Raw genomic sequence first — 23,837 nt, 5'->3', positions numbered from 1 at the left:
TTTATGTAAGTTCTCTGGGAATGTCAATGAATATATGTGGAATGGTATTCAATTGCTAGGCCACTATCTGTTTCTGGTCTAATCAAGCCGGGAGGACTTCATCTACCTTGCCTACAAAGCGGCAACGTGTCCAGGCCATAAGATTGTAATGTATGCATTTCCAGGAGCCATTCTCGATACAAGATGACAGATCTATGTACGTCGATAGTGTTCCAGTGACTATGGTCCCCAGACCTAAAGTAGCATGTCCTACCCGCTGCCTCTAAGAATCTATAGTACGTTAATGTCCAGGATGAGGGTGACATACTTTATGTACGAAACCTTTACTGGCGGGGCCGCGGGCCCCGACCTTACCATGTGAGGATTAGGTTCATCGTCTATAGGCACGTGCTTGCTCCGATAAGCTAAGGAAGCTTCAACCATCCCCACTTCGTCATCATTGCGGCCTCACGCTCAATACCTCCTACATCCTCTATGTTACCAAATTCACAACATGGCAGATATTCTAAACACCGAAAATGTTCTGGGGATTGCCCAGAAAGCTCTACAGGGAGACAGGAATGTTGAATTCAGCCTCAAGACTACTTACGAAGCTATCGCTCTCATCGGTCATGCATGTATGCTGGCTGTGGACTTTCGTCTAGTCGGCCTTAGCGAAGAACACAATATAGGTTTGTGACCCTTTTCCAGTCTCCCATATTCTCACCACCGTGCAAGTCGGTGCCCCTTTGCTGACAGATCGGGAACTACTAGAAGGCTCATCGGAGAATCCATCCCTCCCGCCGGAATGGAACGCAAACGACACCTTCTCCTTTCGATATGCCCACTTGCAGTCGTCCATGCAATATCTGCTTAAGGTTAGCCGGATAGGAAACAATGCCGTTGTGTTTGCCCTGGCACTAGGCGATGACAGAACCACCTCCTTTGATATTCCGGTCAAAGACTTCATTTCAGCATCCTCTTTACCCCTGTCATCAACGGAATCAAGAACCAGTCTCAAGGATGTATTCATTTCTACATCCCGTTTGGCCGATTTGATTGGGCTATTCAAGATCAACGTAATCCAAAAACTCGCCCCTGGACTATACAAGGAAGGATATGATGCTTCGAGTCAGTCAATCCGGGAACAGCCGCGAGAGGGGCCCCCACGGCGTGATCCTTTGAGAGATGATACACTCCCACAGCCCGCGCGCCCGTACCCGTTCGACGACCCCCTAGCGGCAGGCCCTCGGCGACCATTTCCTCCGGGTGACTTTGCACCACCAGGATTTGAAGATGAATATGAAATCCAGAGGCCACCTCGAGGGTTCGCTCCCGGTCAGGGAGGCAGAAACCCGCTCAGTATAGGAGATCGAGATCTGTATCCTCCCGGGCTAGGTCCTCATGATCCTCTACATGGAGGTATTGGGCCGGGCCTCGGCGGAGTCGGTGGCGGAGGTATGCACCCAACTTTTGATGATCCTATATTTGGCGGTCAGGAGGGAAGAGGATATGACCCACAGGCACCTCCTGGAGCACGGTATGATCCTGTAGGACCCGGGGCAGGTCCGCCATTTGGACGAGGGCGCGGTCCCTTCGGCGGACGTGGCGCCGGCGGAGGCGGAGCTGGCGGGTTTGGGTTCGGCGGTGACATCATCTAAGCGCGCGGTTAAGCTCCGTCGGTTGTAGCTTAGTTGGGCAGAAACACATTTCTTCCCATAGACGACGTGATGACAGATTGGGAAACATAATTTCCTCTGATAATGGCTTTATGAAGATGAAAAGCTCTTACTATATGAAGTTCTAACTATAATTAGTGGACAAGGCCTGTGTTTCGAGATTTCCGCCAGTGTCGTAGTCCATAATAGAGCATGGTAGAGATTTCGAGGTGTGGCGGGGTTTGGAGATCCCGGGGAGGTGTGGCTAGTGTGGCGCGTGTCCTGAGTGCGGTGTGGCGCACGGGCCAACCAGAGCGCAGAAAGGCAGCGACCAAACCTGCACGGCCAGCAAACCAAACCTCAGTTCAAACCTCCCTTCCACTCTTCCTCCTTCCCCTCCAACCCCCATTGTCAAACCTCACCTCCATCGACACAACCACCGCCGTCGCAATCGGTGTTTGTTATATTAGACCCTTTTCTTGCTGTTCAATTTAGTCGTTTCTTTTAATTTCTTTTATCTCTATTACGCGTCACCCTGATCGACAGCCTCACGAGACCCTCCCACTCTCAGTGTTCCGCCCCGCCCACAACCATCCCGATCTACCTACCCCTGGACCCCGTTGTCTGTGATCACTCTAAATGGACAACAACATGGAAATCGATACCGCGCGGTCCCCCGAACCTCACCGCCTGTCGCCAACGTCTGACCCTGGGTCGATACCGACACTGGATGGATGGATTGAAAATTTGATGACCTGCAAGCAACTAGCGGAGGAAGATGTGCGGAGACTGTGTGACCGGGTGTGTTGCTATCCAGGGCTCACAGACTTTGGTGCAGGTTGTGGGTGTAGCTAATCTCGGGATACAGGCAAGAGAGGTGTTGCAGGAGGAATCCAATGTGCAGCCAGTTGTACGTGCTTTTATTCTGATTTTCTTATTTTGACTCTCCCCATTCGTTGCGATTCAAACGACGCGACCGGTCGAATGCTGACTTGCCGATTGCAGAAATGCCCAGTGACTGTGTGCGGTGATATACACGGCCAGTTTCACGATCTAATGGAACTTTTCCGAATCGGAGGCCCGAATCCAGATACGAACTATTTGTTCATGGGTATGTTCCCGTGTCAAATGTCTGGGTGAATTCCTCTCCCTAACCCTTTCCTCTAGGTGATTATGTCGACCGTGGTTATTACTCTGTAGAGACCGTTACTCTCCTTGTTTGCCTTAAAATTCGTTATCCCCAGCGCATCACCATCCTTCGTGGAAATCACGAGTCCCGCCAGATTACTCAAGTCTATGGCTTTTATGACGAGTGCTTGCGTAAATATGGCAATGCCAATGTTTGGAAATATTTCACGGACCTTTTCGATTACCTCCCCCTCACCGCACTCATTGAAAATCAGATCTTCTGCCTGCACGGCGGCTTGAGTCCATCGATCGACACGCTGGACAACATTCGGTCCCTGGATCGGATCCAGGAGGTCCCCCACGAGGGACCGATGTGTGACTTACTGTGGAGTGACCCCGACGACCGATGCGGTTGGGGAATCTCACCCCGTGGTGCTGGATACACCTTCGGGCAGGATATTTCAGAGGCATTTAATCACAACAACGGCTTGACTCTGGTTGCACGAGCGCATCAGCTTGTAATGGAGGGATATAATTGGTCGCAGGATCGGAACGTAGTCACTATTTTCTCAGGTAGGGTCTCGAGATCCGATGCATTGCCCCCGAGCCTTCCGCTAATACACGTTCTAGCCCCGAATTATTGCTACCGCTGCGGTAATCAAGCCGCGATTATGGAAATTGATGAGCATTTGAAGTATACATTGTACGTGATTGCCCCGTGAACCTCTAGGGGTTGGGCCCTCCTTTACTGATTATGGGATGTTTTGCAGCCTACAATTCGATCCCTGTCCTCGTGCCGGCGAGCCAATGGTCTCGAGACGTACCCCCGACTATTTCCTGTGATTGAATGTGATAGACTTCTCACCTCTGGCAAGATGAGGTTCTCTGACCCTTCGAGAGGGCTCCTGGGATTTGGAACAGCAGACGGGGCAGTCTGCTTAGATAATTGTATGTCTGTTTTCTGGCCGTGTTGATACCATTCATGAAAATAAAAAGACATTCGCAAGAATTTTTTTATTTTATCCTGCTTTTTGCGGTGGCTCTTTGTCTAATAAGAGTAATGGGCAGCTTTTTTGGGTGTAAGGCGGTTATGGTTCGCTATTAGAATTCTTCTTCCCCAAATCTCTGTTCGGTCCATTTCAGGTTCTTTTCCCCTTTTCTTTCATAGATTCTCTATTAGGCGTGGGCCAGATGAATACTTCTGTGTGAAATTCCACATCTAGAAGTGGCTGAGACAAGCCATTCCAGTCTATTTAGTTATTCCACTATAACACAAGGTCGCCCATACTCGCCTCAGGCCAGCGTGGTCGTTGCCTTCGAATTATGGCTCTCGTTGTTTATGCGCTTATATATGTTTCGGTCCCGTCGATATATATTCAGCTGACCTACTTCACTCCATATTGATCTTAAAATCTTGGATACAACCTAAAAGAACCAAAATAAACCAATCTACAAGCCATAGCAGAAAAACCGTGGAAAAGACAAGCAGTCAATATTAACTAAACCCAATAACCGAAGATGAATCCCTCCACAAAACAACATCGCACTATCCAAAGCGGCCAACGACCACAACGTTACGCTCGTACACCCATTTGCACTGCCCAAAACAACAACACACCAAGAACAAAAGCACCATCGCTTAGGAAGAAACATGAAGAAGAAATGAAAAAACTTAGAGCCCCATCTTAAATCCTCAGCCCGTTCGCCTTCTTGGCTAAAAGCTCCTCCACCTCGTCCTTGTGCGTGGAGAAGTTGTCGACCAGATCATCCCACATTGCGGGCTCATGCTCGTGTCGCTTCTCACTGTTCCATGCATAATCTGTGATAGTGAAGGCGCGAGAAGACTCGAACATGAACGCGATGGATGCTTCTGAGATGCGTATTTCCGGTGGTGGGGCTTCGGATGCGGCTTTGAATTCTTCATAGGCAACGCCGTGTGGGACCACTTTTCTTTTTGTTAGGGCCGTTTCTTGTATGGATGATACGAGGCAGGGCTAAGATAGGGAAGGGGGACGGAGCTTGGGGGACCTACTACCGCATTCGAAGGAGATGCTCCCTGGTTTGAAGGCGTCGGATCGGCCGCCATATTCGCCGTAGATGAGGCCCATTAGCTCTGAGGCGGCGTTGCGGTGGTAGTATGGGGGGCGGTAGGTGTCTAACCGTTATCCGCGAGTTAGTACGATAGATCTGTTGAGCCGGACAGGGACACATACGGGACGCGACATCCCATCTAGGGGAGAAGATGAGGAAGTCCGCGAGCGGCGCAGTGAGATCGCGAGATTTTGCCGTGAGCACGCAGAAGATCGAGGGGTCAATGTGGTCTACCGAGATCGAGCCGACGTTGACGAATTTCGTCAGGTCGTATTTGTAGGGAACCTTGGTTTGGGTTAGTTGGCTTGGAATTACCGTTGAACGGGACAAGACGTACATAATTACCATGCCAGGCCACCACATCGAACGGGCTGTGGTTTTGCGTGCAGGCAAAGAACTTTCCTCCGAGCTTGTATACAATCTCCCATGACCCCTGGAGAATTTCATACTTGGCTACTGGTGCCAGGAAGTCCCGCACGTTGGCTAGGCCGTTTGCGCCCAGCGGGCCCAGCTCAGGGAGTTCATAGAAAGATCCCCAGATTTCGAGGATATAGCCGCGAGAAGGGCCGTCGGGGAGCTGGACACGAAAGCGAATACCGCGTGGAATGACGAAAATCTCGCCCGGCTGGACGAAGAGTGGGCCGAATTCAGTTTGGATGTCTATGGCTCCCTGCTGGGGGACGATGAGCATCTCACCGTCAGAGTTGACAAAAGCCTTCTGGCTCATGCTGGTGTTTGCAGCATAGACATGAGTTGCTAGGCCCTCTCGGAGAGTCGGGTCTCCGGACCCAGCGACGGTCTTGAGACCGGAGACAAAGTCCACTTGTTCGGTGGAGGGAATCTCAAATGGATGCCATGCTAGCTGGGTTGGAGAGATGTGAACCCGCGGGTTTAAAGGCAAGAAAGTGGCCTCTGTATCTGGGTTATCCGGTAGATTTGTCTAACCGCGCTTAGCAGGACGTGCTGATTTGCCCTTGGATAATATTTCAATTTACATACGAATCCTTGATGAGCAACCGCCGGACGGGCACGGTATAGCCATGCCTTCTTGTTCGTTTGTCTTGGTGCTACGAAAGCAGTGGCCGTTACTTGCTCTGCGTACAAACCAAAACGCACCTTGCGGGGATTATTCTGCCCTTGAGGAATAGTTCCGGGCACTGCCTCGGAGACAAAACTGCTCAATGTAACCCATCGACATTAGCCGATTGATCGTCGGGCGTCGGAAACTTGTTGCTTACGCGTTACCAAATCCAGCTTGATACTATTATTGAGTGTCAGATTTGACAACAGAGCTGAGAGGACGAGTAGTCAACATCGTATATAACACACCTCATAAGGGTCATTCCGGCGGGTGGGAAAGGAGGGAATTTCACCATCCTTCTGTGTTTCCGCCCAATGGAATATCTTCTGGTATTCTTTGGGGTTGGAGAGTTTTCCTATTGATCCCATGGCGGGTTTTAATAAATGAGAGGGTAATGTTGCTGGCGGAGAAAGCGGTATGCTCTAAGACAATAAATATATGCGGTTCCACTGTTAACAAAGGGATACACTATTAGGGGACGGCAACTCTCATATATCCATCATGGTGGGGTCGCATTTGCCCGAGAAAAAATTAAAAAAAATTATAAATATAAATAATGTGAGGAGGATTTACACGCATGGCCAAAACCCAATCTTCAAGACAACATCACCTGAGGCCAAGTACGCAGTCTATCCCACTATTCGGTAAATCGGGAAGCTCATCGTCTGCCGAGCGTGTCTTCTGAAGGGCAAGGTACCAAGTGGAGACAGCCAACAGATCGCCTCCACGGAATGATCTGGACCTCCACACACTCATGGGAGGCCTGTATTGACCCCACATGAATCAGGCTGAGTAACAGTTGGCAGTTTATCGGGAATGTCACGGAGTAGCTCATTACCGAACCAAAGCATTTGGTAGAAGGGGACACAGTATACGCAAAGATGGGAAAATGGGATGACGTGAAACGCCATTCCTAATCCCCGATATATGCAGTAAAAAGAAACCTGATATTGCGAGGACTATACTTTGAGGCCCCTATCTCCATGAAAACACACCGACTCAGGGGTTTGGGGTCTCTATAGCAAGTTTTTGTTACTGTACAACCAACACCAAAAAGATTCACTGCAAAAAGGTGGTCAACCTATTGAGCTGGTTCACAATCGTGTCACGATATGTCTAAGAACCGGTTAGTACGGGATGCACGCCAATTGCGAGGGGTTCTTACAGCAGCTTGAGTCCAATTCCCAGCAGTAACGGCTTGCGAGAGGCCAGGGAACGGGGCGGACTCAAAGTAGTAGGGAGCAGGCTGAATGATAAGATGATGGTATGGGGAAGATGACGGCAGGTCTGGATCCGCGAGAAACCGCTCGAAATTAATATACCGGTGGTTGACATCCTGGATCTCGGGATGAAAGCCGTTGTCAAAAGGCTGTTGCCGTGCGCGATCGGCGAGAGTGTCGCTACGTGCGTCAAACGCCTCCGAAGCCTCCGCGAATTCGGTAATTGCTACCTCAAGTGGTGTCAGATCAAGGTGCGATGATAGGTTTTCAGTCAAGGAGATGGCTTCAAGACCGTCCCGGAAGACGGGCACGTAGTCCTGGGCTCGAAAAGGCAGAATTAGTTCGTCTGCGAGCGATGACGCCAGCTGCGACCAGACCCTACTGGTCGCCAGGTGATGCTCCCAGCCGGGGTCTCCATATTTTTCCATCCAAATAACCGTGTCGAAAAGCGAATGATAAGGGAAAACAGGATCTTTTGGACCTCGTGTGAAGCCAAAGTCCACGACAGAATACATATACTGTAAGAAAGATAATGCATCTCCGCCGCTACCTAGACCATACTTGCCTCCCCAAGCATCTAGGACGGTTCGCATACTGTTGCCGTCATTCCCAGGTACATGGACTTGGCTCGTAATGTTGCGCATGGCTTGCGCTAGCAGTGGGCTTCCATGGGCATGAAATTTGGTACCTGCGCCCGCCACAACCACGTTGAGGTAAGCAGCAAGACTACTGTTCAACCAAGACTCATTCTCTTGGATCCAGCCGCGTGCTCCCTGATGCCTTGTTTCCTCGCTATCCCAGCTGGCGAGGATGATCGTCCGCAATGGTCGCCACCCCTCTTTGAGGGCTGTTGCTAAGCTTCGTGCCACTTCGTTCAGCGCCGCAGATCCGCTATTTCCATCCCCAGCACCGGGACCCCAGGAATCATGGTGGCTTCCAAGAATAATCACTTCCTCTGGAAAGACGCAACCTGGAATAGTCCCAATGACATCATGGACAGGACCAACCCATTCATATGGGCTGTTATATACGTTCAACACGACGTTCCCGGGCGAAGGCCCTACATTATACTTAACGTTATGGGAGGTGAGCCCCCCTCCTTGCCATCTGTCGTTGAACTCTGATGCCAGAGGGCCATGGCCATTGAGTGCGCGGAGCATAGGAACTGCATCTGCGTAGGAAATGGGAATAGCGGGTATTGAATCCCCACCTGTGGTTAAGAGAATAGAACAGTTAGTCAACTCAAAACAAGACAAGGGCCAGAGCTGAAGAAGGCATACTGCAAGTACCAACCCATCCTCTCTCTATCAAGGATGGGGGCCGGGCGGGCCCATCCGGATATGCTTGATACCCATTTTCTACAATAATCTCCCCATCCATTTGTGGGTCTGTATAAATGAGTAGTCCCGCGAGGCCCATCTCCTTTGCGACCGTGAACTGATTGGAGCGATGATATACTAACCTATGCTTCTTCAAGATCTCGGACTCATACGTCGACTTGACTATGGCAATCTTCCCAGCGATGTCGACGTTTGCCTGCAGCAGATCGCCATAATCGTTCCGCGTTCCGTAATTGGCGAATATGTACCGTGCAGTGACATTCCCCTTCCCAGCACAGGCAAAGAAAGCCGACATAAATGATTGCTCCCCATCAGCAGCCTTTGGGGGATTGTCCTCAATCAACGGAGCTTCATACACCACTTGATCTCCCGAGCGCTCTGTATCGAGCAACGCTACTCGGTGCTCATTGGGAAGAGTCAGAATCCCATCATAGGATTTCAAGCTTGTGTTAGGGATCCCAATTTCATCCCACAACTTCTGGGTCCACTGCGCGCGTCCAAGACCCTGTCCCGCAATATGGGACCCACTGGTATAACGGCGAGCTGACTTGCGTATTTCATCGGCATCAGGGACAGTTTGTAAAAGATGCTTGAGCGTTGCTGGCGCAAGACCCTGTCTGCTCTTACAATTTGGGGTGTCCTCGGTGCCTATAATCCTTCCATAGGCGCCCGAGACAGCTAGACATGATATAACAAGGCTTGTCCAAGGCATTCTTCACTAGATGGGCCTTTGGGCCTTTGGACTAGAAATCAAGCCAGAGCGCAATGGTGGGTCGATCAGTTTATGAAAGGGGAATGCAAAGGGGGAGAGGTGAATACCTTCCACTGTCCTGCACGCCTTTGGGCCTAGATTTTGTTTCATACTATATTTACATTCCTCTTCGCTTTCAAACATCTCTATTTTGCAATTTGGCAAATTCTACAACCCTACCAGATGCTACCCGGGTACGTTTTCAGCCAATAGATCTTCTCTCCATTGATTGGATTGGCTCTGGTCCCTACCATGAGATCTCGGGTAATGGAATAAAAATGGGTATGGGGGGACTGGCTGGTAGTGTGAAGATCATAGCCTTATTCTTCGCTATGCGTGACAACTGGACTCGGCCGCAGGCAAGGGATGATATGCTGCAGATACCGAAAACGGAAATTGAAGAAGAAGGGGAGATAACACATGGGTCTCCGCGCCTCATAAAGATTCGGGATACATACATACTGAGCGAGAATCTAATATTTGGAAGCCATCTTGTTCTTTTAGAGAATGGTGTCTCCATCTACTCAGCGGCAAGCCGCCGATAGAGCAAGTGAGGGGACTCCTTTGCTCCAAGATTTCGAAGATCACCAATCTCATATTTTACCGCGAAAGCAACTCCTGAAAGTTTTCCCTGCACTAGCACTGATCCATTTTACCTCGTTTCTAGACCAGACCGCTCTATCCACCTCCCTACCTGCCATTGCGGCGGGACTGAACACCGGATCATCCATCTCATGGGTTAGCGCCAGCTTTCTCACGACGAGCACGAGTATCCAGTTAATTAACGGTCGGCTGTCGGATATTTTTGGTCGCAAAACATGTCTTCTCGGGGCACTGGCGATCATGGCGCTGGGGAACCTGCTATCCGGGTTCTCCCAGACGCCTGCGCAACTATATGCCACGAGAGCGTTTAGTGGCCTGGGAGCCGGGGCTATCAATGCGCTCGTACAGATTTCTATCTCCGACATCACCACTCTGGAGCAACGGGGATACTACTTCGGAATCCTGGGGGTTGCGGTGGCACTGGGAAATGGACTGGGACCCGTCGTGGGCGGCGTGCTCACTGAATATTCCTCCTGGCGCTGGGCCTTTTGGTTCGTCTGTCCGTTGGCCGCGGTGGCAGCAACCTATTTTGGTCTTGTATTTCCATCCTCTGGTATAGTGGATAATGTATGGATGAAGCTACGGAGGGTGGATTGGTTCGGCGTGTGTACTAGCATGTTGGCCATTGTGTTGATACTGGTAAGTGCGTTAGTCCGAGGAACTATGGCGTCGCAAGACGGATGTTAATTTGATTTAGATCCCCGTTTCGCAAGGAGGTTCCGCCATCCCATGGAATTCACCAATAGTTATCACTATGCTTACGTTTGGAGCGACGCTTTTCGCGGTCTTCTTAATGGGAGAATGGCGATGGGTGAAACTGCCCCTTCTGCCCAGTATGCTATCCTATCATCCATTTGCCTGGGTCGTACACTTACAGACTAAGTGCGCTTATTCCAGTACAACTACTCAACAAATATCCTGCTGGGCGTGAACATCTTGATCGGCTGGGTCTTCTGGGGCAACCTTTTCTATATCCCGCTGTACTTCCAGAACGTCCGTGGCTGTCACCCTGGGGTGGCTGGTTCCTTAATCCTACCGATGGTCATTGCGCATGGCGCGACCTCGGGATTAACTGGAATCATTATGTCCTGGACCCATCGATACAAGGTAGTCATAAGCACGGGCGTTGGCATGTGGGCAATCGCAGCAGCGGCAAAGTCCTTCTATACGCAAAACACTCCCTTATTGGTAATAGGATTGGGAGGGATCTTCGAAGGGATCGGAGTAGGATGCTCTCTTCAACCTGGTACATAGCCCCCTCTACTGCAGTCGAATCTGACTAACAAAAAGATGCAGTACTGGTCGGGCTGCTCGCAGGCTCAGATAAAAGTGACCGCGCGGTGGTGACCGGTCTTCGCAACTTCATTCGCGACATGGGCGGATCTGTCGGTGTCACAGGTACTATTTCTCCAATCCTTCTATTTACAATACTAATAGAAAGTACTAGTATCTGGTGCAATCCTCAACAACGTCCTTCAAAACGTTCTGAGAGGACGGTTCAGCGCTGAACTCATTTCAAAGATCACATCGTCCGCCTTTTCCCTGTCTGATTTCGACCTTACCGACGAGGACAAGAAGCTGATCTCCGATGCTTATATGCGTGGCTTGCGGGATGTGTTTACCGTGTTCGCAGTTTTGATTGCGCTGTACTTTGTCTTGACTTTGTGCGTAAAGGATTACGGGTTATCTAGTAAGGCTGAGCCGCCGCCTGCTGAGATTGAGGGGCGCTTGGAGGAAGAACCCACGGATTACGGATCTGAATAAACTGGTTTTAAAGAAATGGTGATATTTTCTTGGTTAGGGCGACTTGCTACTCTTACGGGAGCGAGGATTGAGCTACGAATGTATGGATAAACGATGTGCTACGAAATGTGCTATAGGTGGTTTGAAGGAAGTTAGTCTGTCGATGTACGCTGAACAAGCCGAGTTCATAGGTTTCCTCTCTACATATCTCACCAGTGGATAGGCTATCTGCTATCTACAAGAAACTAAAGGCACGTTCGAATATAGTCCAGCTCATAATCATTCAACTAGGGTAGGATAGTCCTGCTTAATCCAGAGCTCTCCCGGATGCTCCAAAGAAAACACCAGGAAAACACGCCAAAAAAAGATCATGAGAAATAAATATAAGAATCGAAAAAGGGAAACGAAGAGTGTATCGACGTGTTGAAAAGAAAAAAAAAAGCCCTTCTATCTAATCAAGACCAAACTGCTTCGCATCCCATCTTACACGTTTCAAATGCCTCCGCGGATCCTTAACCTCATTCCGCCCATGTAACCACCGCCGATTATCCATGATGATAATTGACCCCCTGGGCATCATCTCCGCAGTAAGATATACAACCTCAGCCTGCGCCTGCGGACCCAGCAGGACAGACTTGAGTTCCTCCAGCGCAATTCCCGCCTCCCCCGTCAAGGGCGTGAAGATATCCTCTCGGAATCGCAGAGCGAGGCTCCCTGATTCCCGGTCCGGGGCGAGCAGACTACCAATAATGGACTCATCCTTGCTGTCTGTTTTCCGGAACTCAGGTGGGACGGTAATGAGATAGTCCTTCCTTGCTAGGGCGGCTCTAGTCGATTCTGAAAGTAGTTTGAGTAGGTTGTCTACTTTCAGTACGGATAACGTGCCGCCGCCACAATTGTCCGGGTGAAGAACTTGGAGTGCGAAGTATCGCGGCGGCGATGCCTCGTAGCTGCAATCGGTATGCCAGGGGAACTCGTTCATGGTCTCTGATCTTGCCTGATGATCCGGACATTGGAAGCCTGTTTTACTGGGTCGGATATCCCAGTACCAACCGCGATGAGCAGAATGGGTGATGGGTAGGCCATGGCCGTACCATTTATGCAGTCCATGAATGAGATTAGTTAGGTAGTGGGAATCATTGTCATCGAAATTGAGGCTAAGTTTAAGGACGCCAGCGTCCCGGAGATGGCGTTGAACGTTGCCAACGTGGGCTCGATCATAGGCCGAGTCGAGACTCGGGGCTTTAAGGTACGGGATATTGGCTACTGGAATAAGCCTTCGTTTGCTCTTATGCCGAAAACCTTCAAAGTATCAATAAAAGCTTACTTACTTAATGCCGAGACCGCTGGAGCTGATCGTATCGATGAAGTCCCCACGGAAGTAGAATACGCTCTCACCAAGGTACGCAGCATCTTGATCCGCTATCTGATATCTGATATATCTCATTTGACGACAGTTGACATTGTGGTGTTTGTGCGAACAGGCTATATAAGATTGTTCTCCTTCCGCTCACTCGTTTCATTCCAGAGCAATTCCGTCCCGCCTTCTCCCCTTGCTTCATGCCGCTAATTGGCTTCTTGGCTTAACGCGATGGCCTACGTATACACCGACGATTGAGCAGGTAGGAATGTCTTGGCCTGATGTCCGTAATCATAAGATTGTCTTGGCTGGCTGTGGAATATCCCTCCCAGAATGTCTTTGCCTAGGCTCTGCGACGAAAAGGGAAAGATGAGCCATGCAAGGGGATCTGATAAGGTGAGATTGACAGTCGTATAAGGTGAGCTTAGGCCAACCTTCTTAGGCTCAATAATGAGGACCGAATATGTTCTATGAGATCATATGATTTCTGATTGCAATCTAGAAGGTTCATAGCGGTATGTGCACTCGTCACCCATGCATTAAGCATCCGACCCCCTAGCCTTGTTTCCAATTAAAACCGATTCTCAGCTCGAATCAAGCGCTTGCCGACCTCCCAGTACGCATCCTCGACCTCAGTGATCGTCTGACCCTGCACCCAAAATCCCTTGGCGTTGGCCCAGCTACCTGGAGACGCCACTGCCGCTGCAATGGCCCACGCAACATCCTCCGGCGAACTCTTAAGCGTATGCGGCTGGGTCGTGGCTTCCAAGCCTTTCACCATGGAAGTCAGCGTCAGCCAAGGCGCGATCCAAGAAATGACGATATTGGCTCGGATAACCTCCTCGATTAGAGCGGTGCTGCGGACGAGGCCCAGGACCGCGTGTTTGCTGGCGGTATAGAGCGGCTGCGAAGGCACAGGGATGTATGAACCGGCGGAGCCGACGACGACGATGCGTCCGCCCGATCCCTGCTTCATGTGGTGGATGGCTAATTTTAGACCAAATACGACTGAATTGATGTTGACGTCAAAAAGCTGTGTGGAGGGCTGTTGGAGCTCTCCGTCTTTTGTTTCGTCTGCTAGATAGTTATGGCTCGTCTGGCAATTCAGCTGAGCTTTTCGTTCGGGGTCTTGGGTTTGGAGAAGTGCAATTTCCGGGTTAATGGCTGCGTTGCACACGACGAGGTCGATGGGCCCCGTGGTGTCTACGACCCATTGGAATAAGGCTGTCTGTTGAGCCCAGTCGCTGACATCGCAGCTCTTGTATATGGCTTGCGTGCCGATGGTTTCGACTGCGCTCTTTAGAGCGTCCTCTTGCAAATCAACAAGGACTACGCGAGCACCATGGTGAGCTAGAAGACTGGCCGCTGCGAATCCGATGCCACGGGCAGCGCCGGTGACAATAGCAACTTTGTTGGCAACACTCTCCGAGAGAGCTTCTTTAGTTGGTGGTGAAATGGCCGTCATAGTCGTTGCGTGATAATTGGGGCAGAAGAAGAGTGAGGAGTCCCGCGGAGGAGAACCATGTCTAGTACTTACGTCAGGTACTTGTGCCAATGCTATACACATGGCCCACTCAGTATCCTCGTATCCGATACGCGTGAGAGCTCGGCTAAAGGGGTTCGCTAAAAAAGATGGTCCGTTTTCATGTGTCAAGGATATTCAGATATCTGCAGTAGACGAGAATCCACTTGGTCCCGTAACCGGAAACTAGCCTCCACACCCCTACACGTAGCTTCTATCTATGTTTCTTTTTCTCATATCTCCCTCATCGCTCTGCAGCGATTGTCCATCGCCCTCTGCGCATAGCTAGTCGCTGGCGCCAGCCCCTCAAACCCATGCGGTACGCCAGGATACACATGAAACTCCAGCGGAATTCCCGCCTTCACAAACCGGAGCGCGTACTCCATATCCTCCTGTACAAAGATATCCAACTGTCCACAATCTATATACGTAGGCGGCAAACCTTCTACAGATTCCGCTCTCGCCGGCGCCGCATACTGCGATACACGGTCCGTCTGCACATCCTCCCCCAAGTAAGCAGTCCAACCGGTAATATTATCATCGAATGTCCAGAACGCGAAGGCCAGTTCATCTCCATGATGCTTGGCCAGCCGATCGTCAAGCATAGGATACACAAGAATCTGCTTAGCCAAGGGGGGGGAGAGGCCTCGGTCCCGGGCTATTAAAGCGAGACCAGCCGCTAGTCCTCCACCAGCACTCTCACCCATGATCCCGATGCGGCTGGTATCAATAAAAAGCGTCTCCGCATTGGCATATACCCACTGCAGAGCGGTCCAGCTGTCTTCTATGGGAATCGGATAGGGGTGTTCCGGGGCTAGTCGATAGTCGACACTCAGCATCTGGACCCCGGAGTCGGAAACGTACCAAACCAGTAACTTTTCGAAATGTACGGGTGATAATGAAAAGAAGCCTCCGCCATGGAGATGGATGACAGCCGAGTCTTTGTGGTCCTGGCCTGCCTCTGAACGAGCTGGTGTCTTGCGATAGTGGTGGATGGCGATTTGATGATCGCCCGTAGGGGTAGGGACATGATATACAAGGTACTCCAGGCCATCTGGCAAAGGATTCTTTTGGAATCCTTTTGCAACAGCTACCGACCAGTGCCGTCTGGCAGCAATATCATGGGGAGCCGGTTTTTTGATCTTTGCTAGTTGCTGCAGCAGAGGACCCGCGACTTCGGCAAATTCGGGATCGAGTTGAAGAGGCATCTTTTACTGTTTCTCCTCTCTAATTGAGTGTCGTGCAAAATGTAACATAGGAATAATATGTGGTGTTTGGAGTGAGAGGTTCGGCATTGGGAAAATGAAATGTTATTTGTGCTACCCTCCCCTCTCTGTACATTCCGCGTCAGCGGGGCTTCGCTGGCCCATTTCCGCTTTATTGTTTCTTCACAGGAAACAAGTTCCAGCCTAAACAGTTTTGTCCACAGGTTGCACAAGTTATTGGCGCTCCTATACCTCGCGTAGTACGCGGCAAGCTAAGGCTAAGTGCTGATAGCCTGGTACTCCAGGTGGGATCCACAGTGGAGCACGATTGAATGTGGGGAGTAATGTGGATCTTTCAACCTTTTAGGAAGTTGACGGCGAGGTGAATATAGCCGAACTGTTGGAGTATCGAAGGGCTGTGTGGAATTATGGTAGAGATGTAGTGGATAGAGAATAATGAGGGGTCTGGGATTAAACTGATCAAGGCAACCCTAAACATCATCATCGCCATCGCCATCTGTCCATCAACATGATCCAGGTCAACACCAAATTTGATCATGTCCACTATCCCATCCTTTGACGATCTTCCCCCAGTCCCAGGATATCCTGATAGCAGGTGTTCCTGGGGAATCTTCGATAGAGATGGCCAGAAAGACCTCTACGGAACACTCAATTTCATCACCCCTGACATCGTGAAGTCGGCTGCCGCACAGATCCGCGACGGTATCTCCATCTCGCTGAAGTACGTTGTATCATCCTTCCATGCAATATGTAATAAAAAAGCACAAAAACTGACTAAGGCAATTCAGCTGGCCGCTCGGGGGCATAAAAATTCAAGGATTTTTTCGCAAGCGACTTGCTCACAGTGTGAAGAAATTGGACGACCCAGCCGGGAAAACTTTTGCATTTGACGATGAGGTGTGATATCTTTCTAAATACCTTCTATATACGACGTATCTCCTGACAATCTACAGGTAGAATTCAATACCCAATCCAGCAGCCAGTGGGACAGCCTTTGTAAGTCCTTTCCCCCATTTATCACTGCAATACTCCACTAAAAGGAAAAGGTCACTTCCAGCACCTCCCCTCCGGTCTATCGTATAACGGCAGCAAACCAACAGTTGAGGCCCTCGAAAGAAATGACACGCTTCCCACCCTAAACCGTAAACTACAATCTCTCCCCATAACCAAACCACACACTAAGCCAAAGCAGACTGGCACACCCGCGGCGGTCTCACCGGTCGAGGCGTCTTAATCGATTTCAAAACCTATGCCGCCGCGAAAGGAATTGAATATTCCCCCTTCTCAGCATTCCGAATGAGCACCGCAGATATCGAGGCAGTGGCATCCTACCAAGGCACCACCTTCCACAAAGGCGATATTCTTATAATCCGCTTCGGATTCACAGAGGCGCTGGGACCAATGAACGGAGAAGAACAAGTAGCCGCGATGAGCACACACCAGGCTTGCGGACTCGAAGGAAGCAAGGATGTGGCGCGATGGCTATGGAATCGACAGTTCGCCGCCGTTGCTACCGACAATCTAGCTGTTGAGGCTATCCCGCCTATTATTGATGGGGTGGAAGGGTCGCCGACTGAGCTTGGTGAGTTAACTATTGTGTATTGGTTGTGGCTAGTAGCTAACTTAGGTAGTGCTGCATCAGTGGTGCCTTGGTCTGCTTGGGATGCCACTTGGAGAGCTGTGGGATCTCAAGGCTCTCGGGGAGGAGTGTAAGAGGGCCGGGAGGTATAGCTTTTTCTTGACCTCGGTGCCGTTGAATGTTCCCGGTGCTGTGGGTAGTCCGCCAAATGCTCTGGCTATTCTGTGAGTAATACTTTTAGGAGAGTTAGTATCGAGCTTGACTCGGTCGAGATTGCGTTTGGACTTGTGCCTCTCCTTGTATAGGTCGTCCTTCTATCTGAATGCGCTGGGGGATTTTCATGGTATAAAATGTAGAGTAAGCAGTTCTTTTAATACGCTAAAAGTGTGTAAATGTATAAGAAGAAGAATACCAAAACATAATAAGTTTTTTCCGCATAGTTGAGTCGAAGTCAGTACTAAGACCTCTCTTTAGAAGGAGTAATAGGCAAAGGTCGGCCTCGGCCAATGTGACTGAGAGAACCGTTCTTTTCGAAAGTACTGGCAATCTGCCGGATATTTCCATTTCGTCTCGGGACTGCCGGTGCTTGAGCTCTATAGCTGATCTGTGAGGCATTAACTGTTATTATAGCATTCCACCTCTCTCCACTACTGCTTTGTGGAGTGCCAATTCCCACATGCGGTGGCAAGGAGAATTCAGTAGTGGACTGCCATCTCGTTTTAGGAGGAGGCGGCGGAGGCGGACGCCTGTTAGAATCTTCCGTAGAACTGAGGCTGCTTCTTGCTTCTTGTATGTCCGATATTGTCGATACTGGACTGAGTATAACGGCCTCACTGCGCACCCATGTCTCTGTCAAAGCCTCGCGTGAGTATTCAGTGGCCATGTCGCTGGACCCAGGTGTTCCTCCTTGACAGATCATCAGGTCATCGGTGGTAGCTGTACTTATGCTTCTGACTTCCAGATCAATGGCTTCACTCCCTTGGTCGGACTGTTTCTTGCTGCTTGTACTTGGGGATTTAATTTTGCCAACGTAACCTTCAACATACCGGCGGCCAGTCGAGAAGGCATTACCCAGTCTCCTTTTTCCTCCACTGACTGACAGATATGGAAAAGGCTGACTCACGGGTATCCTTTCGGTATCTGGAGTAGCCTGCTTTGTTTTTTCTTGTTCCTGGTTACTCTTGTTGATGGTCTTACCCACAAGTCCGCTGATGGCACCTATTTTATTCGTGAGCGTCCCAGCAATACGAACATCGATATTGCCAGTCACTGCTCCAATATCATTTAGAGCCTCCGATGTCAAAGTTAGGGTCTCACCCATAAAATCAGCTCCCCTCTGAATCTTTTCAGACCGAGCTGTCACAGTCTGATGCAATTTACTCCATGCTTGTTTTGTCTCCTAGGGCGAGCTCTCATCCTTTTGTCGGAGAACACTCTCCGCGAGATGTTCAAGTGCGGCTTGGAGCTCGCTGCGCGCCAGCTCAAGCTTCTTTAATCGACCCGCTGTGATGGTGGTGTCACTCATGGAGCACTTGACTGAAACTGCAAGCTGATCCAGGAGCAAGAATCGCTGATCGACGTCTACCAAGGTATCATTGATTTTCGATATGGCTGCTTGTTGATCCGCCATGGTAATAGAGCCGACAAGATCTCCCTTGACCTTACTAACAGCAGCCTCCACGAATCTCTGTAGCTCCTCCTCGGTGATCTTCAGCCCGCTTTTAGATACATCGGCAATGGGGATCGTCTTCAAGAACTCCGTGGCACGGACTGTAGCGGTCATTGCAGCAGTCATTGTAGCGTAGCCGTGCCATTGGTTGTTTTGTGAGAGTCTGTATAATCGCAAATTCCTCGGATCACTAGGACGCCCATATTGGTCGGACCCGCAGACTCCATGTCAAAGCAAAGCGCATCCAGCTTTTTTGCCAAATCATCGCGGGTCTGCACATCCTTGATGACTTGATCTCCTGAAGCTATCGGGCCTGAATGGACCATGACACGCGCCCCCTTTCCTCGAGGCTGACGAGTAACCAGAGATGCCGAAGGCCGAGGCGTTGGGGTAACAGTCACAGGCGTCCTCATGCAGGTACCCCGGTCTGTATAAACGATCAAACCTGTCATCCGGGTGTGCAAACATCGCTTGAAATTTCCTAGGCAATTGTGAGCAATTTTGCTCCATGGCGCTTTCCAGGCTCCAGCCAGTAAGGGCGCGATACTTGATTCCATTCACACGACAAAGTAGGATCTCAGGCGGACGAAGGATATATGGCCAGTGCGTTGAAAGCCCTGCGGTGTTGTTTTGCCAAACCTGTAAGGCACAACCTGCGTCCCAAGGACTACGTCATCCAGCCGAATGTCATTATCAAAGCGCGCAGAGCCTCCAGCGATTCTGACCATCAGCGCAAATCGGATATAAGGGAAGGTGCTTCGCATGCTCGTAAAGACCGTGGAGGCTGACACCAAGCCCACCGACTCCGTGGGTAGACACATAAGGACGACAAGATGGTCCCCGACACACCCCCGAGTGTACTCGTTATGGTCATCTTTGGCTCGTAGCAGTCCAGTGTCATCCCCATATATCTCGTCCAGTGCTTGTCGGGCTGCGATGTACTCGATCAATAAAGCAGGAATCCAAGCAACCGTGAAGTCATGAATCCCGGGAGAGGGCGGCTTTGTCATTATTTCGTACGAATCTTAAGCAGGAGGGTTGTCAAATGTCCGCGACGCGGCGATGCGGATTGTTCTTTGAGTGTTTCATTCTACCTGGGGCGCTCAACCCCCTTTATGAGCAATTCCGTGGCTCGATGATATTAGGTGGCTAAATATAAAGGAGTGAGGGAAGTGGCTACAGCGCTGAGCGCGCAGCCTTGTAGAACAACCAGCCCTAGTGCATCCAGGTTACAGGGGCAGATGCAGCTCTTTCCACTTTGAGTAAATTAGTCGTGTGCAACCCTTCGTCTAGTGGAGAGTACTGAGACAAATAGCGTCTCTCCGGGCTTCGAGGGTCTTGCTTGGATTGGTCGGGAAATCTCAGCCTTGTCCTCCCCTGCTTGATTTCTCACCCCCACCATAGCAGAAAGGATGGTCAGCTTGGGCAACACCGATAATGCAGGTGATGAACAAGGCTGTGCTAAGTTCTTAACGGCATAAGGAGCGTAGCCCTGACATTCCTCCCTGCTTGCTGAACAGCACACCACACACCTAGCACTGACATCCCGTCCAATCATTTGGTCAATAGCACCCTCTAGTCTTCCCTATTCGTCGTCAGGTAAAGCCTGCCCATTGCCAACCCTGGCCTTTGACAGTGCACCAAAGTTCTCCCAGTTCGGATGACAATCCGGCGGGAAAGAGGAGAAAGCAAGTATTCACCAGTCTCGGCATACTGGAACATACGGAAGGCAAGGCAGAGTTCACATCCACCACTCTGGACGAGCTGCAGTAATTCCACGCTGGAGATTCACCGGTTGCGTTAGGCAGCGCTGTCGGTTGAGACTGAGGATCTCGACTCTATGTGGGGTATATCTTTCGAATGACCCCTGAAGATAGACACAAGCATGGCGGTGAGCTCGAAATTTCTGAGAGTGAGGACTTGTCTAATCGCATCTCACCATCTTAAGGCAATGTCTGGACTAGAATTTTTGGCTTTCAGACAACTTCCGCGATTCAAATTGAGACGAGCGGTTTAGTAGACTGTCGTCTTTTTGGCCCTACGTAAGCACACTCAATGTATGCGTCGAAACTAAAGAAGTGGAGATCCATAAGCGATAAAATGTAGTCGAGAGGGATAACGTTTCACTGCCGGCCAAAGTATATCGAATCGTCACGTATAAAAACACCCTCACGTGCTTGCTATACTAATACGTTATACTTAAAGGGTCGAATCAGACATAGTGACTAATTAAATCCATAACTAGTATTTCTTATAATTGGTATATTATACTGTTGGATAGGATGTAAGTGTAGTTGATTGACTGGACATAATTTTTTGATAAATTCTGTCCCGATCCTGGCAGCAACTAGAGTTTTATTAGATTTTCTAATTTGCCATTCCTGTGAATCGAAACTATTTAAGATAGAAAGTAATTTCGATATACATCTATTATCTCTTTGTTCCACGTGATGTCATTTCGGAATCTGAACTTGACTTCGAAGGTGCAGCTACAGAAACTCTGTATACGCAAAGACTGCGAGCAATTTCTACTTGCCTGTGTTTATGGGATGGGAAAACGAGAGGAATTACGCGTATGAGAACTTGCACTTAGGATTGAACCGATGGCTAGCAGAAAAAAACACGAAAAAAAAAAAAGAAAAAAGAAAGAAAGAAAGAAAATGCCAATCTGTCTGCGAAAGGTGTCTGCTGTCGAATCAGGCTCTTCTCTTCGTTCATTCGGCATGGACTGCTACTCAAGAAAATGCGAAATATCCACGTCCGGAAAAGATTGGACTTCCTGTGTAACTAGTTTACTGCCCATTCTAAATCCCCTATACCATTTTGGTGTTGATGTTACACTCGATGATAGGTTGGGCGACTCAGCGATTTGACTATAATTCCGACCTCCACATAGAAGCAGGATCGTCAATCATGGGAGAATGCATCTTGAACAGTAGTTGCCTCCAGGGTTAGGGTAGGCAATAGCATGGGGTTCTTCAGCTCGAACTCCTGGGTAGATTCTTATCCGGACGTGTGATGTTCTTTCCGGAAAGGCCTTTATCAAGTTTTGTAATGCACCGTTGTAATGTTGAGTTGTAATCTGTAAGCAGAGCTTTGACCTCTTGGTTTCGTCTGTGCATATCGAGGAGCAAGGGAAGATCCGTTGAACTATCGATCAGGGAGCTCTCTGTTGAACTGGTAGCTAGAGATGTTGTCTGCTTCGTATTCATCTTAATAGCGTTAATACATGGTGGTGGCACTCGTATATCCGTGCTGTCTCACCTCTTTTTGAGCTGGATTCATCTTATTCAGAAGTATGGTTTGCAAGTATGTGATGTGTACTGCCAAAGATGAGCTGCCCTAATTTCTGGATAAATCAATCTGCAGGAAGAAAAGATGCGATCTACGACCTAGATATAAATCCACAACAGCTGCCCTGTGTTGATGCATTGCATGGTGACTGCCCAAAGGCGACGGGAGCAACCTAAATTCGTACTGCATTAGAAAAAGATACCAGAAACTTTCATCCTATGCTACATCAGGGTCAAATGCAAGCTGTTGTAACCTGCTGTGCATGTTGGCACACCAATGCGGTTGTGCAAACGAATGCCTGCTGTGTCACTTCAAGGACTCTAGAACTCGAGAACCGGAGAAATTTCGGGATCTTACCCTCTTCAGACTTTGACGATGTTGTGTGCAATCTCTCATGTAGTACCAACGAAAGTTCTGTGCATGCATATTATAATAGTCCAAAGTGCAAATTGGATTGGGGTTTATTATAAAGTGTATTCCACTGCTTTTGTCTCCGGTTAGCCTTTGAGATGTTGTCGCAGGTGATCATAGTAAGGCCCCAATGGCCAGTTACGTTACTATATATATCGCCCCTGGGGAATCGACACGGGCTGGAATTGGTCATAGTGGGTCTTTCTAACCTAGGTGAATGGCCTTGTGAACCACCCAGGGGCAAACCCTTCACAGGAGGAAGCAACAAAAAGCAAAAAGCAAAAAAAAAAAAAAAAAAAAAACATGCAGGAAGAGGGGGCTGGTAGGGTCAAGTGGCAAATTTTGATGTTTTTGCTTAGAAAAGTGAGGCTACACACAGCATCTAGGAAAGTGAACCGCTGTGGGACAGTTGATATTCTAGTGATCAGATAGAAAGAGTCTACTTACGTGGACGAACCATCTGGTTTGTTGTCTGCTAGGTTACAAAATATTAGCCCTAAATTTGTCTTACTTTTTACCTGAGCAAGGGATACATAGACCTAGACCACTTTCTTTGCATACAAAGAAACCATGCTCTCTGTATTTTCATGCCGAGACAGATGGTACTTTTGATACAAAAAGTACAACCCAACATTTCTGACAGCCAAATTTTACGAGAAACTTGTACCAAATAAGTACTCCTGCACCTTAAGAAAAGCAAAACATGAACGACGATATGCAGATAAGAATGCAGGGGCCCCTAAAAAGGGAAAAGCGAAAGGTACCGGAAACCGTAGGCTAACCAGCATCACATCCAACCGTCTTGGCGCTTTGCCTCATCCCCCAATCCCAAAGGGTTAACGTTGATTGACTGGGGTAAAGCCGCCGTAACCGCCAGCTCTCCGCGAGGAATTCGCATAGAACCTTCTTTTCTTTCTTGTCTTCTCGCCCTTCTGTCGATGTAACCTTTGACAGGCGTTTGATGCTTTTTGTCTAGAAGCTTGCTGCCATTGGGTCGACCGGAAGTAGGGCTGATGTAGGGCGAAGAGCATCTTGTAGTAGCACATCTTCTGGCTCATTGTGATGAAACTAACCCCCTGGCTCGACCTCGGTGGGGTATTTCAGTGGATATTTCGTTGGTACATATGATTTCTACCTCCTCATCTAGCTCTTGGCACGACTTGGCCAGATACCGTGGATGTT

General features: G+C 49.4%; 11 protein-coding genes across 11 annotated transcripts; 4 read left to right on the top strand and 7 right to left on the bottom strand.

The window, feature by feature from the left end:
- The first annotated feature begins 450 nt into the window (after positions 1-450).
- Positions 451-1,735, top strand: BDW43DRAFT_275377 (proteasome inhibitor PI31 family protein). The gene is made up of 2 exons (XM_032041850.1): positions 451-671; positions 754-1,735. The coding sequence occupies exons 1-2, from the start codon at positions 494-496 to the stop codon at positions 1,638-1,640; spliced, it is 1,065 nt and encodes a 354-aa protein (XP_031900711.1). The 5' UTR covers positions 451-493; the 3' UTR covers positions 1,641-1,735.
- A 285-nt stretch (positions 1,736-2,020) lies between these two features.
- On the top strand, positions 2,021-4,078 carry BDW43DRAFT_275372 (serine/threonine-protein phosphatase). Its single transcript, XM_032041849.1, has 6 exons — positions 2,021-2,438; positions 2,506-2,547; positions 2,643-2,748; positions 2,805-3,338; positions 3,396-3,468; positions 3,536-4,078. Exons 1-6 carry the CDS (start codon positions 2,277-2,279, stop codon positions 3,606-3,608), a joined length of 990 nt encoding a protein of 329 aa, XP_031900710.1. The 5' UTR covers positions 2,021-2,276; the 3' UTR covers positions 3,609-4,078.
- Positions 4,079-4,153: 75 nt separating this feature from the next.
- On the bottom strand, positions 4,154-6,436 carry BDW43DRAFT_275369 (putative homogentisate 1,2-dioxygenase). The gene is made up of 7 exons (XM_032041848.1): positions 6,186-6,436; positions 6,095-6,117; positions 5,856-6,030; positions 5,194-5,796; positions 4,979-5,141; positions 4,798-4,920; positions 4,154-4,710 (listed from the first exon to the last, which is right to left on the bottom strand). The coding sequence occupies exons 1-7, from the start codon at positions 6,303-6,305 to the stop codon at positions 4,451-4,453; spliced, it is 1,467 nt and encodes a 488-aa protein (XP_031900709.1). The 5' UTR covers positions 6,306-6,436; the 3' UTR covers positions 4,154-4,450.
- A 560-nt stretch (positions 6,437-6,996) lies between these two features.
- Positions 6,997-9,209, bottom strand: BDW43DRAFT_300097 (uncharacterized protein; the record flags this gene model as incomplete). Its single annotated transcript, XM_032044843.1, has 3 exons — positions 6,997-7,053; positions 7,103-8,367; positions 8,438-9,209. 3 exons carry the CDS (start codon positions 9,207-9,209, stop codon positions 6,997-6,999), a joined length of 2,094 nt encoding a protein of 697 aa, XP_031900708.1.
- Positions 9,181-11,615, top strand: BDW43DRAFT_319530 (major facilitator superfamily domain-containing protein; the record flags this gene model as incomplete). Its single annotated transcript, XM_032048935.1, has 6 exons — positions 9,181-10,490; positions 10,549-10,684; positions 10,735-11,097; positions 11,169-11,249; positions 11,299-11,476; positions 11,543-11,615. Exons 1-6 carry the CDS (start codon positions 9,756-9,758, stop codon positions 11,613-11,615), a joined length of 1,566 nt encoding a protein of 521 aa, XP_031900707.1. The 5' UTR covers positions 9,181-9,755.
- Positions 11,616-12,045: 430 nt separating this feature from the next.
- Positions 12,046-13,007, bottom strand: BDW43DRAFT_300094 (uncharacterized protein; the record flags this gene model as incomplete). The annotated part of the gene is made up of 2 exons (XM_032044842.1): positions 12,046-12,860; positions 12,926-13,007. The coding sequence occupies 2 exons, from the start codon at positions 13,005-13,007 to the stop codon at positions 12,046-12,048; spliced, it is 897 nt and encodes a 298-aa protein (XP_031900706.1).
- Positions 13,008-13,525: 518 nt separating this feature from the next.
- BDW43DRAFT_319528 (Alpha/Beta hydrolase protein) lies at positions 13,526-15,684 on the bottom strand (the record flags this gene model as incomplete). Its single annotated transcript, XM_032048934.1, has 3 exons — positions 13,526-14,391; positions 14,476-14,480; positions 14,789-15,684. 3 exons carry the CDS (start codon positions 15,682-15,684, stop codon positions 13,526-13,528), a joined length of 1,767 nt encoding a protein of 588 aa, XP_031900705.1.
- Positions 15,685-16,238: 554 nt separating this feature from the next.
- On the top strand, positions 16,239-17,509 carry BDW43DRAFT_310865 (cyclase family protein; the record flags this gene model as incomplete). Its single annotated transcript, XM_032047044.1, has 6 exons — positions 16,239-16,423; positions 16,491-16,599; positions 16,656-16,698; positions 16,749-16,844; positions 16,895-17,284; positions 17,334-17,509. 6 exons carry the CDS (start codon positions 16,239-16,241, stop codon positions 17,507-17,509), a joined length of 999 nt encoding a protein of 332 aa, XP_031900704.1.
- A 67-nt stretch (positions 17,510-17,576) lies between these two features.
- BDW43DRAFT_80542 (uncharacterized protein) lies at positions 17,577-18,755 on the bottom strand. Its single transcript, XM_032050539.1, has one exon. The coding sequence runs from the start codon at positions 18,600-18,602 to the stop codon at positions 17,739-17,741; it is 864 nt and encodes a 287-aa protein (XP_031900703.1). The 5' UTR covers positions 18,603-18,755; the 3' UTR covers positions 17,577-17,738.
- Positions 18,681-19,960, bottom strand: BDW43DRAFT_300091 (uncharacterized protein; the record flags this gene model as incomplete). Its single annotated transcript, XM_032044841.1, has 4 exons — positions 18,681-19,113; positions 19,173-19,263; positions 19,346-19,496; positions 19,538-19,960. The coding sequence occupies 4 exons, from the start codon at positions 19,958-19,960 to the stop codon at positions 18,681-18,683; spliced, it is 1,098 nt and encodes a 365-aa protein (XP_031900702.1).
- A 1,915-nt stretch (positions 19,961-21,875) lies between these two features.
- Positions 21,876-22,355, bottom strand: BDW43DRAFT_80531 (uncharacterized protein). The gene is made up of 2 exons (XM_032050538.1): positions 22,215-22,355; positions 21,876-22,162 (listed from the first exon to the last, which is right to left on the bottom strand). The coding sequence occupies exons 1-2, from the start codon at positions 22,233-22,235 to the stop codon at positions 21,929-21,931; spliced, it is 255 nt and encodes an 84-aa protein (XP_031900701.1). The 5' UTR covers positions 22,236-22,355; the 3' UTR covers positions 21,876-21,928.
- Between the last annotated feature and the right edge of the window lie 1,482 nt (positions 22,356-23,837).

This window comes from Aspergillus alliaceus, assembly GCF_009176365.1.
Source record: "Aspergillus alliaceus strain CBS 536.65 unplaced genomic scaffold BDW43scaffold_20, whole genome shotgun sequence".
Classification (NCBI taxonomy): domain Eukaryota; kingdom Fungi; phylum Ascomycota; class Eurotiomycetes; order Eurotiales; family Aspergillaceae; genus Aspergillus; species Aspergillus alliaceus.
This window is presented reverse-complemented; position numbering and strand designations above follow the sequence as displayed.